Source organism: Cebus imitator, unplaced genomic scaffold (genome assembly GCF_001604975.1).
Source record: "Cebus imitator isolate Cc_AM_T3 unplaced genomic scaffold, Cebus_imitator-1.0 Scaffold284, whole genome shotgun sequence".
Taxonomy (NCBI): Eukaryota; Metazoa; Chordata; class Mammalia; order Primates; family Cebidae; genus Cebus; species Cebus imitator.
Window position 1 is genome coordinate 1,315,044 of NW_016107599.1, and position 18,510 is coordinate 1,333,553.

The 18,510-nt window shown below is 57.5% G+C and overlaps 1 protein-coding gene across 4 annotated transcripts in view; it reads right to left on the minus strand.

The window, feature by feature from the left end:
- Positions 1–621: 621 nt before the first annotated feature.
- Positions 622–18,510, minus strand: part of TRAPPC9 (trafficking protein particle complex 9) — a 715,201-nt gene continuing 697,312 nt past the window's right edge. For 2 of the 4 annotated variants that reach the window (XM_017501725.2, XM_017501724.2), the window contains 2 exons: positions 4,478–4,701; positions 622–3,751 (listed from right to left, as the gene is read on the minus strand). In XM_017501725.2, coding sequence (XP_017357214.1) covers positions 3,584–3,751; positions 4,478–4,701 — 392 coding nt within the window. In that variant the 3' untranslated portion in view covers positions 622–3,583. The remainder of the gene's footprint in view (positions 3,752–4,477; positions 4,702–18,510) is intronic. The other 2 variants (XM_037728923.1, XM_037728922.1) reach the window with 1 other exon arrangement.

The following is an 18,510-nucleotide window of genomic DNA, read 5'->3' on the forward strand; positions in this document are numbered from 1 at the left end:
GTTTTTAGCTGTTTTCAGTAAGAGGCTCAGCCTAGACCCCCAGTTAGGTCTCTAGTCCCTCAGTGGAAACCCTTCTTTGATCAATATTTATTGTGTCTTAAGACGCTACTTGAGGACCCAGGAGCATGTGGTCACATACCTCTCACTCTCTCTTCCCTGCTTACTGGGATCAGAAATACCTCTTACCAAGTCATCATTGACAGTTTCTTGGCTGGCAGGCTCAGAGGCCCCAAATGATGCTCACATTTTGTTTTAAAACATCTGCAGGTCCAGACTTTGCTTGAATACTTCTGTTGACAAAGTGCTCACTCTGCTGGCACTCCCTGTCCCATTTGAGCACTGTGTTAGAAAGTTCTGCCTTATATGCCTCATGTTACCTAACACATCAAGCCATGTAGAGGACTAATGGAGAATAGCATGTGTCCTGTTAAGGGTCCCAGGAGGAGAATGGAATTTCAGGCACATGGCACAGGGTATTTCAGGCATAGGTCATGTGGATGGAATTAACGGAGGGCTAGGAGAAGGGACCCAGTATTTATTGAGAACTTGCTATCATGTGCTAAGAAAATCTAGGAGATTAAATCAAACAAGCTAGTATGAAAGTGCCCATGAAATAAATATTTTTTATCTCTATTTACTCAGATTAAAAGAAAAATCAAGGCTTAATTTAAGTACCTCGTCCAAGGTCAAGGTTGACAAGTGGCTGAGCTGGAATTCAGCTTCTCAGACATCTTCCTCTGAATGCTTGCCTTCCTTGTGAATTTCAGATGACAGAGCATGATGGCTGCATGATTATGGGGTCACTGCAGGCCTGTCCTGCCCTAAGGGACCAAGGATCAGAAGGGCAAAACCAACACGCTCAGCTAGTGAAGTGAAGTGGACATGGTCTATTCCTGGCTTACCGCCCCTCCGGCCTTCAGGAGGCTTCTGAATGCACCAGGGCCCTAGAAAAGCAGCAACTGCCAGACTATTGCAGGGTAGCCAGCAGCACGGAGCCCTGGAAGAGCCTGGAGGATGCTGCACTGCCTGAGACACTTGCCCCAGGTCCTCCATCTCAGCCACTGTCCACGAACCCAGCTCCATGGCCAGAACAACCCAGCCACAGAAATGCCAGCAAACAACACCTCTGGCTGCCCACGTCCCACAGTGAAGCACCAAACACTTGGAGCACACGCAGGGCCTGACTCCAGGTCACCTTCTCCACTAGGACAGAGAGGGTGGCCTGGGGGTGGAGAACGGGCTGAGGCGGGCAGCGCCAGGCTGTATTCGGGTCATTTTCCAAGAGGCCTGCGTTATTTCTAACACCCCCTCCTCCAAGAAGACAACTTTGCCTCCTGCCCCTTGAGAGTCTTCCTTCTGGTGGCATCCACATTTTCTCTGGTAACTGCTACGGGTATTTTTTGTATTTTGGGAAGTTAAAAAATATAGAAAACTGCCAAAAAGAATTACAGTCACCAGTATGCTTAGCACTCAGAATCAAATACTGCCAGAGTTCTCCATATTGGCTCTTCTGGGCTTCTGCGTGCGTCTACGGCTACATCTGTACCTGCGGCTCTGTGTGTACCTGTATCTTGCACCTATTGTGCTTTTGAAAAGAAAGCACGTTCCTAAAGTCCCTGTGACCACCACCCCCATTCTGAGATCAGATGAGATGTCAACTGCAACCCGAGATGAGGTCACTATTCTACAGGGGATGTGTATCCTTTCTGTCTTTTAAACATGTTGTTATAGATGCGTTCTGAGGCATAGACAATGTATGATTTGGGGGGACTGTCTACACAAGTGTGGTTGGGCTGCGTTCATCAACCTGGAACGTGTTTCATTCAGTGACATATTTTTGGGCTCTGTTGAGGTTGACAGACATGGACATTGTTTGTTCCATTCAGAAACAGCCCAAGTGGCCAGGCCCCTGGCTGCGCTGCTGCGTCCTGAGGGGAAGGGCTGGAGGGAGCGCCCCGGGGTCCGCACCCACTACTGCAGCCAGACCTTCTCAGGCTGCCTTCCCTGGAGCTTTGAACAGACGCTGAATGAGCTCCAGGGACCAAGGGCCACCGGGCACCTGCCCCCACATGCCCCCAGCCCATATCACATCACAGCATGCTCCCATCCCTCACTGAGTGACAACAGGAGGTCACAGACAGAGCAAAAAACCTGTTCCTCAGGCCAGAGGCCACAGGGTGACCTTGCTTGCAGCAAGGGAGGTTTAGGCCTGGAGTTTCAGGTCCTCAGGAAGCTTCCTCAGCCGCACAGTTCCCCTAATGCCAACATGACTCTCCCCCATGGGAGGTCAGAGCAGCCCCTTCCTGGTTCTGCCTGTTTTGCAGAGTGGCCTCGGCGAAGCCCCAGCCCTCTTCTCTGTCCCCCAATACTCCCTGAGGCTTTCAGTGCCCAAGGGGTGCCTGACAAGCCTGGTATCTGCTGGGGACCAAGGGCTGTTGATCCTCCCTGGGAACAGAGGAGCCAAGGATGAACACAGCCAGGAGCCTGCCCCCAGGCCGGGACTCTTGGGGGTGGTGTAGACACACCCCAGCTCTGGCCCTCGAGGGAGATGTAAGCCACGTGCTTTCCCTTTCCTGTTCTCCCTGAGGAACACAGGGCCAGGTGCCCACTGTTGTCAGTGGCTCGGGCTCAGTCACACTCTGCCACTAGCGATCTCCCTCCCCTGTGGGGCTCCCCTCCACCTCCCACACAAGCTGCTGCTGCCCAGATTCCTGTCTCGGGGTTTGCTCATGCGGGAACTCTAACTCAGGCCCCGTCCCTTCCTGGGTCCAGCCTCTGCTGGGAAGCCAGCCACCTGAGTTGGGGGCTGACGGGCTGGGTGGGGGCCCTGAACCGTACTGGGCCAGCAGATGCAGGAAGGCAGGGAGGAGGAGGCAGGCCATTTATTGAAGAACTGCTCGCAGACATGGACACACATAGCCACTGTACCCAGAGCCCACCCTGGGGCACCCAGAAACAGCCCTGGGCTTTGAAGCAGCCAGCCCAGGCCTGGACATTTGCCTACCATGGTGGAGGGCCCCTCTTGGTGTCAACCATCCACGACCACCTACAGCACCATCTCTCCTGCCAGGCTGCCATGGGGTCTCCAGGAAGAGAACCAGCCTTGGGGGATTCCAAGGCCCAGGGAGGGAGGGAAGCTGCCCACACCCTTAGGCCATGCCCAGCCTCATGCTCACCGTTTCTTTCTACGGCCAAAGGGAGGTGGCTGGACGAGGGAGGTCCCTCTGCTGGGGTGACAGCAGCACAATGTGGCTGGGGCCCCAGGTCACGGGAACAGGTGCAGGGATCCTGGGACCTGGGCTGGATGGGCCCCCGCTCTGGTGTTTACTCCGCACCAGCCTGGGCATGGTCCAGGGAACAGTGTGGGAAGGGGTGTGGCATGGGGTGGGGCTGCCATGTCCGGGGGCTTCTGCGTGGCCCCAGCAAAGGCGCTACAGGAGGAATGTGAGCAGAGGGCTGAGTGGGGGTGGGGCAGGAGGTGGAGACGGGGCTGCAGCAAAGGCCTTGGCTCATCGCAGGGGGTGTGGGAGGCCAGGCAGGGTCACCTCTGGGCCTGCAGAAAGAGGGACGGTCATGGGCGGGCTCAGGCCTGCACCTCCAGGGCGCGCACGTGCACGCTGGGCAGGCAGAACCACGAGGGCGGCAGCTCCTTGCTGGTGCTGTCTTCATGGAACCGGATGTGGAGAAAGAAGTCGCCTGTGTAGAGGAACAGGAGGGCCCCGAGGCAGGCCGACTGGCCGGACGGCTGCACCTGATGGGGAGGAGAAACATGCGTCAGTCTGGTCAGCAGCATGAGGCACCCAAAGCCACCCGGAGCTCCGGGAACCTGCCTGGACATCAGTGCTACGGGGGAAGTGGGGGCCCCCCAGGCCTGGTTCCAGCACCCCCTCCAGCAGGTCACCATGCCTCTCCGAGCCTATTTTTATTTTTGAAAGGAGTCGCCAACATTCCCATTCTTGAATTGTTTGGGGTTTCAGGGGGTCAGGAGTGTGGGAGGGAGGGAGAGATCAGGGTGAAGGGGAATGGAAGGTCAGCCTGCACTGGAGCCTGACAGTGAGGGGGTGCTGAGAGGTGGCCTGGGAGGGGGCGGAGGGCGTGGGCGGCAGCCTCTGCATGGGGGGAGCGGCAGGCCCCAGACGGTGATGGTGACAGTGACACCACAGTGATAGCACAGAGGGTCAAATCACGAGCGGCGCTCTGTCTTGGGCCCAGCTCCCGTTCCCGGCACACTTTCCTGCTTCATCAACTCTCAGGGCCTCACTATCCAGGACTCAGAGACAGAGGTGAGCTAGTCTAAGTTCCTGCAGTGAATGGGGCAGCCCCAGTGTGCACACACGTGACCATGAACTGCTGCTGCTGTCGTGGGCTGGACCTATGCTGACCCCAAAGCCCCCCACCTAGGGAAGCAGAACAAGGACCACGAGGCCCTGGGCGCATGGCCGCAGGCCACCAGCCCACCCTGCACACCACCACGCACCGCGTCGAGGTAGAAGGTGCTGGAGCCCACGAAGGAGACGGTGTCACGCAGGTCGTAGTTGTGCACGCCGTTCTGGTGGTCCTGGAAGGGGACCACGGTGAGGGCGAAGGGCCCGACGCTGCGTGGGCTCTGGTTGGTCAGCCGAACCTCCAGGCGCACGGGGTCGCCCACCTGGCAGGCCGCCACGGCCTCACGGTCACACAGCTGTCCGTCTACCAGCACATCTGCAAGGGACACGAGACTGTCAGGGGCTGGGCTGGCCTGCATGGCCCAGCTGGCCTTCCCTACCCACTCACTGATTCATTCATTTCTTCCCTCCTTCCCCCTTCAAGGCGGCCACCCACTCCCTGCCAGGCTGGGCACTGGAGACACAGATGTCCTTGAGTACTTCCAACAGTGCCTGACATGCAGCAGACAGCATGAAGACAGGCTCTTTGTTCTCCCAGCTGGTCTGCTCTGCTGAGCCCAGAAGGTAAGACCAGAGGGACCTGAGCTTGAGTGCTTCTATCTATGGGACCCGGGGCACCTCCTGAGTCTCAGTTTCCTCTTCTGTAATGGGGAGCTGATGCTAGTGCATCGGTAGTTGTGATGAGCTCATGTCCCTGCTGGGAGGAGCTCAGTCACAGCACGTACATGTGAGCATTTGAGGGACTTTGTCTTGAGGCCCAGTGCCACTGGGGCAGTGGCTTTCATCTGGAGGCTTGGTTATCTGTCTGTGCCACATAGCCCAGCACAGGGAGGCTCCCGTCCATCCTCAGTCCTTCTCCCTCCTTTACCTCTGTGCCACCCAGGCCAGGCCTCGGTAAATGTTTCCTGAACAGTGAACCGAACCAGGCGTGGTCTGGGCCTCTTGAATAAAATGGGGGGAGAAGGAGCAAGCAGTCAGTGTGGCCTTGCTGGTTCCATTAAGGGAAAGATACAATTATGTGCAAATCAGTGAAGGGTGCTTGGCTCATTACCACCCTACTCTTTTTTTTTTTTTCTTTTGCAGAGAACTGTGTGGGCTGCTGGGGCAGGAGAGGACTGGTCTGTGGGCTCCAGGGAGGAGCCACCCTAGCCCGCCTGTTAACCCTTCCCAGCCCTGGCTCTGTACAACCCCGGGCAAGAGAAAGCTGGTGAAGGCTTGGAGCCAGCTCTCCCTGTGAACGTTGCTGGTGGAATATTTCTTTGCTACTTTCTCTCCAGGAAGAGGAGAAGGACCGTGTGGCACTTAGGTGTGACGCCAGGGCAGCAGGGGTTGGCAGGGGTTGTGGCCAGAGCCAAGCCCTGTTGGAGCAGGAGGCTGGGCTGCGGCCCCAGCTTTGCCTCTGACTGCCCTTCACCCTGAGAAAGGGCCTTTGCCAACCGGTGCCCCCTCCATCTTATCTGCAAAATTGGGATAATGATCTTGACCTCCCAGGCTGGGGGCAGGGGTGAAGAACAGAGAGGACCCAGCCAGAGGGGGCACTCCCGCCACAGGCTCTCCTGTGTGCCATCATCGCAGAAAGAGGGCAGCGCTCTGGAATGGCAGGCAGCCCCTGTCCTGCTTGCTGCTCTGTCGCTGCTCCTAGGGTGACGAACTATCCCAGTTTGGCCAAGGCCAGCCTGGCTTTAGCCTGCATTGCAGGAAATCCTCAGTGTCAGGTAAACTGGCATGGTAGGTCACGCTACCCCAATGCCTGGCCCCCACAGTGACTGCCTACCAAATTAATGCATTTCTGTGCTCACCAAGCAGCCATTTCCTTCCGTGCTCCACAGCCTGGGCAGTCCCTACGGCTCCAGCATCTCAGATCCAATCACACGGCACCAAATCCCCGGACGCAGGCTCCTTCCCATGACACAGAGGAAACGCAAACCTTCCCATGACGGGGCAGAGCAGGGGTCTGCTTTTGTCCGAGAGCATTAAGCTTCCTGAATCCAACAGGATCCCCTGGTCCCCTGGTCTCTCCTGGGACCCCAAGGAGCAGCTTCGGAAACGCAGGGGAAACCATCTAATGACTGTGATGATGGCGGTGGCTATGCTTGCAGCTGCCCTGCATTCGGAAGGTTCGACCACACGCAGGGCTGTGTCCGGGTAGGATTCGCGACTGTGCCAGTGGCAATGTCCTACCTCATCCACTGCAGTCAATTTGCTTCTCTTACTCCAAGCCCGAATAAGCTGTGTCCCGTCCTGGGGAATCAGAGGAAGTGGGCTCATTTCTGCAGGGACCCCCTCTCCGCAGACACCCTGCTGAGCAGGGCTGCCCAGGGCAGCTAAGACCAGAGAACAGAAGCTGGGGCTTCTGTCCAACACGAAATGGCTTCCCCAACTCCAACCAGGAAGGAGCTGGGATAAACAAGGGGAAAAATTCCTCAAAGACAAGCTGTTTGGAAGCGGTTTGTAAGCTGCCGTTGAGGGACGGGAAGGAACCCCCTGTGCAGGCGTGGGTGCTGCTGGGAGCTCAGCGCGGCCCGGGGCCGGCACAGGGGCTGGCTCCACTCCTGGCTTCCCCTGCACCCGGCCTCCATCCGCGCTCCCCAGGCAGGCCCTGGGGGACAGATCGGGCAGCCCAGGTGCCATGCAGCCTGCCAGCTTCAGCTGGGAAGAGTGGGTGTCTCCTGTGGGGCCCACTGCTCCATCACAACAAAGTGAGCCCTAGTCCCGGGACCCCTGTGAGGAAGTGGACAGCTCTGTGACCACAGCAGTCTGACCAGCTAGCCCCCAGGAAGTGAGCAGGGATGCCAGCGCACCTGTCCCCTCCCTCGAGCACGCGTCACCACCCCCAAGAGTGCCTTCCCACAGCCTTCAGGTGGGGGTCATCCGCCCTGCTCCCGGAAGCCCCGAGTCTGGCATCTGGGTGTGTGGGATCCAGTTTCTCATGCTACTCTCCAGGGCTGGCCCCTGTCAGGCTCCCTGCCACCCTCCATTTCCTGGGCCACCAAACCAGCATCCTCTTGGCAGGCCCGGCTCCACCTGCCCTCTCCCAGGCAGGATTTGCCCAGCTGTCTGTCACAGAGCTGTTAGCATCACAGGTGAGACCAGACCATCCTCAGTTTGAGTGACGTCTCTGTGCATTTCCACCTCTCTGAGCCTCAGTCTCTTCCCTTTTAGGTTGGGTAGAAGGAGATCATATCAACTGGGGTTTGCTTAGGGGCAGCTTGATCCTAACCACCATGGCTCCCAGCCTTCCCTGAGGTGGGGAGAATCTGCAGGAGCTACCGGAGAACTCAGATGGGGAAGATTTGCAATTCGATAGCTTCTCCAGGCCCTTCCTCGCCCCCAGGCTAGCTGTGAACACTGATGAAGCTCCCTGCAGGCTACAATTGACAGCACGGACACAGCGGGGGCAGGTCCGTCCAGCCTCTCTCGGGCCAGGCACCAGGCAGGCAGTTTCAGTCCACTCTGACCATGACGGAGGCAGACCTGTGGCCTCTGAGGATGCTGGGTCCCCGCAGGCCTTTTTGCCTGGACCTGGAATGTCCTGGCAGGGGGAAGCAGTGGCCTAGGGAGGGGAAGGAGCTCCCATGCCCACAGCAGCTAGAGGAGCGGGGGTCATAGCTGAGAGACAGATGACTAAAGGGGGAAACTTACCCTGCAGAGCTTCCTGAATCCCCAGGTCTTCCTTCCCAACAAAGAGGGTGATGTGGTTGACAAAGCAATGTGCCCTCCACTTGCCCATGTCCCAACCCCGAGAGCCTGTAACTATGTCCCCTCCCATGGCCAAAGGAGCTCAGCTGATGTGATGATCTGAAGGTCCCGGAGATGGGGAGAGTACCCTGGGTCATTGGCGTGGGCCCACTGGCATCACAAGAGTCCTTACGAGGCAAGAAAGGAGGTGGGAGAGGGGGACGCTTTGCTGCTGGCTATGAAGACGGGGGAAGCCGCAAGGGTGCAGGCACGTCAGGAGCTGGAGAATGCCAGCCCAGGGCTTCTCCCCGGAGCCTCTGGGAGGACGGAAGTGTAACACCGATCAGACTGCAGCCTCCAGAACCACATGGTGGGGACGTGTGCTGTTTAAGTCATTGACCCTGTGGTGGTGACTTGTGGGAGCAATGGCGAGCCCAACACAGTGGGGGTCTGAGGACACTCACAGAGCCTCCAAGGGGCCCAGGCAGCCTCAGGCCACCAATTCCCAGGCTGCTGGGGAGACCCAGCCTGGGTGCAGAGCTGGGCCTGGGGCAGGTGCTGCTGGGCAGGGTGTGCAGCTCTTCGAGCCTCGGTTTCCTCATTTGGAATGGTCGCGCCTCCCTCTCGGGGCTGTGGAGCGAGTGTCAGATGCTCTGAGAAGTGCCAGACAGAGCGAGGTGCTCCAGGAATGCCAGCTTCTGCCCACCCCCAGCTTCTGAAACCCAGTGCGCCACAGGCCAAGATCACACCATTCACGTATTTAACAGACACAAGAGAGGCCTGAGCCGAGGGCCCGTGCTCCTCTGGGCCACCCTGCCATCTCGCCCGGGCATCTGACGGGGCCTGACACTCCACTTTCTCCTCCAGCCCCTCTTCCCCATGCCTGCCCGAGTGGAGTGGCTCCACCACCGGCAGCGGCTCAGGCTGGGTCCTCTCCTCCCAGACGCTTTGCCCCAGCCTGGGACATGTTCAGCGGTCTGCACAGTTGACCTCCGTTTGGCCACTCCCCCCTGCCCTGGCTAGCTGCTCCCTCTCCTTTCTGCATGGCCACAGCACTGGTGTGAGATGCTGGTAGGTCGTGTCACTCGCACGCTCCTCCCCTGCCTGGCCCATGGCTTCTGTCTATGCTCAGAATAAAGAAAGTCTTGATGCAATTCTCACCCCAACCCTGGTCTCCTCGGCCCTGCAGGCGGCGGCCAGTTTCCTCCCAGAGCCTGTCCCTGGGGCTGCGCCCTCCCTGCCACTGCTCCCAGGCTGTCCCAAACTTCCAGCACATCCTTCCTGTCCCAAAGCCTCTGCACCTGCCGTCCTCGCCACCCCAGCAGCTCTGTCCTGATGGGCAGGCTTTGGCCCTGCCAGAAGCTGTCCCTGGCCACACAGTAAAGGACGTCCTGTCCCCACCAGCCACTCAGCCACATTCTGTCTTTTCTCATAGCCCTAGCATCTGATCTGAAGCGACCTTGTTTATCCATTTGTTTCATTATTAACTACCCGTGTTCCTCCTCGTCGGGAAGCTCCAGGAACATTGGCACTTAGCCGTCTTATTCACCGTGGCGTCCCCAATACCCATTACGGGCAGGCGAATGGCAGACACAAGTTCCATTTCCTATCTGCTGAACAAATAGATGGATGAGTGAGGGAGTGAATACTGGGCTTTGGGGTTAGGTGCCGGGGTTTGAACGCCAGTTCCACCACTGACTGGCTGTACCCTGCCCCTTGCAAGACCCTGGAACACCATTTGGCACATGAGGGACCAGGGCTAGGTCCCCGAAGCGCGTCCCAAATGAGGACTCTAGGACCAGCTCCCACGCTCCACTCTGGGCCCATCCTCGATGGCGCGCTTCTGGAGATGACTTCTGCAGGAGAAGCTCCTGTTAAGGAACCTCCTGGGAGCCAATCAGCTTCCTTCCTAAGGCATTACATCCACAGCCGTCCCCTCTTCCGTCCTGCCTCTGGCTCCACTTCTCATTCAGATTTAATACCAGCCAGGGTCACGGACGTAATTGTGTCTGGCCCAGAATTCCTCCTGAAGTCCCTGCCACATTCATGCTATAGCACATCCAGGCTCTGGCGAAACACTGGCTATTGGCAGGCACAGAGAAATGAAGCCACTGGCCAGCCTGCACATGGGCCATGGGACCACTGTGGGGCTGAGACGAGGCAGTGCGTGCACGCTGGGCAGGGGGAGGTGAGGTGTGCCTCGCGGTGGGGCGGGGCTACCGTGGGCTTCTCAGGTCGTTGAAGGAAACAGCGAAAACATCCGCAAGGCAATTGCTTTTCAGTGACAGAAGAATGATCTGTGGGTTTCTTGTCCAACTGGTTCATCTAACAATCTGTTCACTTGTCCTTCAGGGCACGCCCCCCAAGGCTGGCTGAAGGTTTATTTTTTCCTCCAGAGTTCAAACTCCCAGCGAGGGGGCCTCCCCCACCCACCCGCTGGGACTCTACTCTCCAACCTTTTATGCTCATGAGAAACAGGGGACTAAGTTGACTTCAGATGCAAATATCTAATTCTGGATTTAAAAAGTGTAAAGACAAGAATAATGCAGCGGAAATCCGTGAGCTGAAGACCCAGGAACGGTCAAAGTGAGTCAGGGTTTGAAGGCTCCATCAAGCCTGCCTCAGCTAAAGTACACTTAACTTTTCAATTTCAGGAGACACACATTTTTCTAGTGGACATCAATCTTGGGAGGTCCTAAATTTTAGAGCCAAATTTGATTCAGGCAAGGTCTGGCTTCGGAATTAATCAAGGAGTTCTGTCACTCTTCCGATGAAGCAAAAGGAGTTCTATGGTGAAACAAAATAGCCAAGAGCTGGGATGAGAGAGGAGTGCAGGCCAGGCCTTCCTGCTCTTCACCAGCACTGGGCGGCTGTGCCGTGGGGGTGGGGAGCAGGCAGGCATGTCCCATGTGAAACACTCTAACTTCCAATTTTCTAATATAACCGGCAACTTTCTCTACTGCCAGCATAGCTGGTGTTTCTCTACCACCAACGTAGCTGGTTGCTAGGTACACAATCCCCCCAGCCCAGCATGTTTTCCCTCTTTATTGACGAGAGCCGAGCAAGTGACCTTTTCACTTTGGCTGTTAGGAAGCTCAGAACGAAATATGAATCCACCTAAAGCACCATGTTGGCCTTCAGTGACTGTATCTCTGCCCCCCACGGTCACCACTACACACATATACTAACAGGGACACACAAACGCACACACACAGCCATCACCACACACATTCACTCACAGGGACACCCAAACGCACACACACAGCCATCACCACACACATTCACTCACAGGGACACACAAACACACACAGTCACCACTACACTCATTCACAGGTACACCCAAACACACACACCCAGCCGCCACCAGGCACGTTCACTCACAGGGACACCCAAACGCACACACACAGCCTCTCCTGTACAACCGCTCTGCCAGGTCTTGAGCAACTATGCCAATATGGTTTCCCTTGGTCCAGGCCTTCTACATTTTATATACATACAATAAACTGACAAAATAGAGAGTTTGGAAAAGAGGCGACAAGCATGGATAATGGCCAGGAAATGGGGGTGGCGGTGCTGTGACCGAGGGTCTAAGAGGCAGTGCACAGCCTGGGAGGCTGTGTCAAATCACACAGTTCCCACCCCTCCCCACCCCTGCTCTTTCCCACCACCCCTTCCCCACCACTGGAGCCGCTGGGAAGGGGCCTTCTGTCGCTGAAAGGGGCCTGACTGCTGGGAAGGGGCCTTCTGTCGGGGTGCTGGAGCCCAAGGCAGGCTCAGACAGGGAGACAGAGGCAGGAGAGAGATGGGAAGAAGGCCTTGCTCCATCTCCCTGTCCCAGAGTGCTGCTTCCCCAGGAGCCGAGGCAGGCCCAGCTCGGCGTGCTCCAGCCGGCCACACTGCCGCTGACCCCACGGGCACGGAACACAGGCTCTTTTCCCCCATCGGAGACTGTCAGAGCATGCACGCTGAAGCTGGAGCTTCGCTCTCAATCCACCAAATGGCATGCATTTTTAACAGTTACTGAGGGAGCTAATTAGTTCATAAAGCAGGACGCGTCTTCCCGGGCATCCTGGGGGGCGGTGGTGCCAGCCCCGCATGTGTAATTACCCTCAAGTCGAGAACAGTTCCTGAGGAGCCGTTGGGTTCTCTTGGGTAAATAATTTACTTTTACAACTTTTCATTAAAGATTAAAGGGAATTAAATTAAAATTAGGGCGAAATGAAGTTGAGAGGAGACCTGTACAGCTCGGAATTCTCTCGTAGGAGGCTCTCCGCTTCCCCAGCGCACCCATCCTCCACCCAGGGGCGCCAGGGCCCCTGTGGAGGGGAGGGCCCAGGGACCTGCGGGAGGTGGGCTCCAGAGAGAAGGGCTGCCCTCCAGGCAGGCCTCCTGATTACACCTCGTGTGGCCAGGGCCTGCTGGGGACAGTGGCCGTGACTGCCTTGAGGTTGGGTGGAAAACTGTCACCAGCACAACACACCGAGGCCAGGCTCTCCCAGCCTACACCCTCCATGGATGCCAGGCCAGATCCTTGGGTTCAAAGGCTTTATGGCTTGGACGTGAGATGATGGTTGGAGCTTAGGTGCTGAGTCAGGGGCCTGGGTGAGTCCCTCTGGAAGCCAGAGATTCTGCTTCCTTGTCTAAAAAAGGGAAGGGTGGTGGCGGAGTGAAGGAGGTGTGTTAGGAGGGGGCTGAGCGCCGAGCCTGGCCGGAGAGAAATGTGCAATGAACAGAGGGGCGTGAATCACTGGTGCCTGGCTCCCAGGCCCAGGAGAGCTGAGGAAGGAGCTGGGGATTCATCCAGGCCATGCACTTGCAGCAGGTCCGCCCTCAGTATGCTCAAAGCCATTGGCAGGACAGCGGGTGAGGCAGGGCGGGCCATGCATGGAGAGCTGAGCCTGCCCATGGGCTGGGGCATTCTAGCAGGGGCAGCATACTGGGGCTGTGGAAGGAGACCAATCCTCCTCCAGGCTCTGGCGTTTGCTACCCTGGCTGCCTGGAGCATCCCTTGGGGACAAACAGAGAGGAGGGCAGGGGGGCAAAGGGAAGCCAGGGCCTCTAGACGGAGTGGGCAGTTGGGGGACCAGGAGCTGGGCTCACTGCCTTGCTGCTGTATGCCTTCTGGCCAAAACTATACCTCTCTGAGCTCAAATGTACAAACCTATAGCACAGGGGTAAACTGAGTCAGTGGACAGCAGCACGCCTCCACGTGCCCATGGCAAGCACACTGGCACTGCTTCACTGAACATTCTCAGCGACGTTCTGAGAGGTACTGTCCTGCTGGACAGTGGGGGACAAGGCTATTTTGGTTTAAAGAGACAGAGCCAGCACTTGGACCCAGGTCTCACTGGCACCAAGGCCGGTGCACACCTTCACCCCAGGGCTGGGTGCTCAGGGTGGCATCTGCTGCCATCTGCGACCCTTGCCCTCTGTGCTGGGCTCCTGCAATCGCCGCTGGCAGCACCCCAGCTCTGTGTCTCAAGGCCCTGCACACACGCCCCCTCCGTGAGGGGATTCCCTGATCTCTCATGAAACACTTGACTTTGAGAAGGTTCTGGCTGCAGAGGCTGTTAGGAAGCCATCACGTTTCCTCCTGGGCACAGGCCGCAGCCCCTCTCCCCAGAGAGTGAGCTGGAAACACAAGAGCAAGTCCAGTCTAAGGGGACTTAGAGGGAAATGACAAGCCTGGGCTGTAAACACATCTGTCCCACAGTCCCCCAACTCCAGGCTGAGAGGTGAACTGAAGGAACTGAGGGCTGGAGGAGGGAGGAGCTGAAGACAGGCGGGCTAGAGGACCCCTAGGGTAGGGCCCCAGGTTGGCAGAGCCTTGGGGTAGGCACGGACACACAGGGGCTGAAGGCACGAGGTGGTCAGAGCTAGGGCATCGTGGAGCCTGGGTCCCCAGGTGAGCTCCAGAAAGCTGCCTGCACCAAGAACACCATGAGACATAAACGGGCTTGCTGCATCAGGTCCCTGGAATTTGGGGCTGTTTGTTACAGCATTTAGCTGTGACATTTACAGGCCACCACAGCTCATTTAACGAAGCCCTCCCTTTCAGGAGGAAGCACCAGGGCCCCCGTGTGCTGCTGTGACCATGGCCACACTGGGCGACCACGGCCACACTGGGCATCCACGGCAGGCAGGCACTGGGCCTCTGGTCCCTTCTCTCCCAAAAGCAGCAGGCTGTGTTGTGGACTGGGAGCCCTTGGCTCACGGAGACAATGACTATATTAAGTCCTTCCCCTTCAACCTTCTCTTTTTGGACACACACTTCAGATAAGTGAAGATAAACCAGAAGAAAAAGAAAGGAGGAAAGAAATGGGAAATACGCCTGCTGGCTGGCAGCGTTATGCAAAGACAGCTTTCTGGGAACCAGAGAATTTAAAATGACTCCTCTGTCCCCAAGCAATGTCTCTACCTTTTCAATCTCTCATTTTTCATCTTCTCCCAAGCCTGCCTAAATAAAGCAAAGACTCTCGCCACCTAGGCAGGCCCCCCACCCCCACCGCTCTGTGTGGCTGTGTTGAGTCCTTGTCCTCACCACACGATGCCATCCCAGCCTCAGACCTTCTCCTCTGCCAATCAGATCGTAGGCGTGGGCACTGTTGGCACCCAGGGGGTTTGGAGGAATCATGAGACCCTTTCCTCAAGGAGGAAGCTGAGGCCGGGAAGGAGCACGGGAGGATCACAGCAGGTGTCAGGGTGTGCATGGGTCAGAGTGGGCGTGGAGCGGCCAGGGGTCAGAGCAAGTGTGGAGGTGTGCGGCAGTCAGGGAAGGTGTAGGGGGTGTGCAGGGACCACAGCCTGACGTCGGGGATGCACAGGGGTCAGAGGTGGCATGGGGGGTGTGCAGGGGTCAGAGTCAGTATGTGGAGATTTGCAGGGGTCAGAGCTGGCGTGGGGGGCGTGCAGGAGGACTGAGGGGCTGCAGCTGGTTTTTGGAGCCAGGCCTTGCACAGGCTGCTCGCTGGCTCTGCCTGGGCGTCTGCCATTGGTCTGTCCAGCGCAGCCTTTCCTCCCTAGAAGCCTTCCCTCCCGGGAGCCTCAGCTGCTGCCCTCAGCATTCTGCACCTGTGTGCCCATGTGTGCCACCCAGAAGGGCACTTACCTTGGGGAGAGGGATCCACCCCCACTAACAGGCTGGCACTTCCTCCCCCCATGCCCTAGTGCCCAGCAGGGCCTGTGTGTATAAGGCCTCCACCAGGATTTCCAGACCGTGAACTCTGGCAGTAGAGACAGGCTTGGAAACCAGGTTTCTGGAGTCTTGGCATGTCGAGCAGGGAGACAGTGGGAGGAAGAGAGTTTCCAGAGAGAAGACATAAAGTCATCATGGATGTAGAAGTGGCAACTTCAATTGCTCCTCCAAAGTAGTACTCAAGGACAGGTTCAAGGCTGTCTGATCGCCTTTCCTGTGGTCTCTCACCCAGTGCCCTGTGACTTCCTCTGCTCCATCTGTCCCTCCCTCCTGCCAACTCCTGGAGGCCTTTCCAAAGCTCTGCTCCTGTAGCACCTGCTCCAGGAAGGCTTCTGAGGCACATCCAGCCCCCAGCCCCTGCCGTGGCCTGCATGGCCCACACAAGAATCTGCTGCTGAGGTGTTCTCTCCCCTGAGCTCCTGGAGGAGCTTTGCTGTACTAATGGATAGATGAGAGATGACCCTGGCCCTTCAATGGCTTGCTGTGTGACCTTAGGTAAATCACTTAACCTCTCTGAGCCTCAGCTTCCCCACTGTCACATGAGAGGAATGGGCTGGGTGGTTTCAAACAGGCCCACTATTTCATGTTCTCATCCCTGGGCGCTATGTCCAGACCTTCCTTCTACTGTGAAAAGGTGCCATGCTTGTCCACGAAGCATGCCAGGAGCCCCTCACACCCCGCACCGCGAGACTGTCTTCACACAGCCCAGGGCTGACCCCTGCCTGGTGCTGGGTCAACACTTTTGAGGTTAAACAGACTTTGATGCGGTGACAGCCAAAGCTTCACATAGAACTACAAAGTCCTAGAGCGCAAACAGGAAGCACACGAGGTGCTAAAGGACCTTCCAGTGGACCATCTGCTTGAACTGCCAGAGCCGGGAGCTGGAGAAGTGGGTGGCAGTGAGCGGCTGCCTCTGTGCTGGACTGGAGGGGGCAGAACTGCCTGGCGGAGAGCGCCTCCCCGCTGGGCAAGAGGCTTTTAGAAGTGGGGCCACAGGCAGCCTGGAGGCTCCTGAGGACCCGGTCAAGGGAGATGGGGTCAGACGCTCCCTCTGCCCGAGGCTTGGGCTGGCAACATAGAGGCCACCAGCAGCTCACAGCCTGCAGGGGGGACTGAGGCCCGCACACTCCAAGACTGGATGAGGCATGTCCCCCACCCCTTCCCACCCCAGCTGGGAGTGGCAGGGGCTGGACATGGGAGGGTCCATGGGGCCCTGGCTGTTCGAGTGTGGAGCAGACCTCGCCTCAGTCTTGAGGCACCCACCAGGGGTTGCCCAGGCTTCTCTGATGGGACCTGAGCACCCCAGAACCTGCAAGTGTTCATTCAATCCAGAGTGCCAGATATGCACAGTAATCCTGCTCCCATGATGGCAGCCACCCTGAGAATAAGCGCTGACTTAGCAGACCCTGGAGGCAAAACACGCCTCCCCACGCCCGTTTGACCTCTTCCAGCCTAGCAACCTTCAGCAGAAGAGAGGCGCCCTCAGGCTGCCTCCCCTTTGGATTTATTTGTTGGGTCTCCTCAGTGTGCAGAGGAGGAGATTAGGGCCAGGCAGCACTCCTGCATTGCACCCCAGCATGAAAAGGCCTGTGGAGCTGTGCTGGGCACAGGCTGAGGGGCTCTCCAGACAGCCCGGAACCAGAGGAGAGAGACTTGCTGGGAGCCCCAAAGCTGGCTTGTGGCACCTTGCTCCTGGGGGTAAGCCTCTGGCCTCTCTCCAAAGACCATACGGCTTGTCTAAATGAGCCTTCCAGCACCGAGGGGGCAGGAATGCCTTGGTCCTGCCTGGGATGAGTCCCGTGGGACATTGAAACTGCGCCTGCAGAGCTCACTAACACTCCCAATTGCTTCCATCTCCAGGAGTCCATTTGTTCTCTGCAGCAGCAGCAGGTGACATCAGCAGGTGGGTCTTCGCCCCGCTGAACACAGGGAAACCAAATGTGTTCCAGCGCTAGAGCCAATAGTCCCCATCCTCTGCCAGGCAGTGCCGTGGAGCCTGCGGCCCGCCCCAAGGGCTGCAGACAGCCAGGCACATGGGGAGGAGACTTCCTCGTGGGCTGCTCCAGGACAAGCCAGCAGGGCTATGGGGTCATCTTGGGGAACAGCTGGCTGGTTGATCGATACACCATCTAAAATGAGCACAACCCTGCCTGGGAGAAAGGTTATGGGAGGTCACCATAGCCCACCTAGCCACGCGTCTGAAACCTCTGGCCCAACTCTGTCAGGTGTTAGTCTGGAAATCACAGTGGATTTCTCAGCTGTGCAATGATGAGCAGCCAGAACTAAACAGAATGCATCTTTGCAGGGGTCTGGAGGCCAGGGATGCCCAGCGGCCAGGGCCACAGCACCTGGGGAACACCCCAGCCATGGTACTTAGGTACCAAGGTACTAAGCCTGGCCCTTCCAGACATCAGATCGCCCCTGCATATCCCGGCTGGTGGTCCCAGGGCCATGTCCTGGCCTTGCTCATCTCTGATTCTTCCCACCCCTCACTTGCTTCCAATACCAGCTCGTGGCCACTAGCAACAGGATGGGGCTCCCCTATTTCACTTCTAAAGTGGCTGACCTCAGCTTTGTGAGGCTCTCAGTTATGGCGACCCATACAGCTCTATCTGCCTAGGAATCTGGACTCTCGTGCCCCAACCCTAGAACAAAGACCGGGGCACAACCTCTTCTGCCTCCACACACTCAATCAACACTAGACTACATGTCATCTGCCTATCCATCCAGCATCCACCATCCACTATCCATCCATCCAGCATCCAGCATCCATCCACCCAGCATCCAGCATCCAGCATCCAGCGTCCACCATCCATCCATCCAGCATCCACCATCCATCCACCCAGTATCCAGCATCCACCATCCATCCATCCAGCATCCAGCATCCACCATCCATCCATCCAGCATCCAGCATCCACCATCCATCCATCCAGCATCCAGAGTCCACTATCCATCCATCCAGCATTCAGCGTCCACCATCCATTCATTCAGCATCCAGCGTCCACCATCCATCCATCCATCCAGCATCCGGCATCCACCATCCATCCATCCAGCATCCAGCGTCCACCATCCATCCATTCAGCATCCAACGTCCACCATCCATCCATCCATCCATCCAGCATCCAGCATCCACCATCCATCCAGCCAGCATCCACCATCCAGCCATCCAGCATCCAGCATCCAGCATCCAGCATCCATCCACCCAGCATCCAGCATCCATCCACCCAGCATCCACCATCCACCATCCATCCA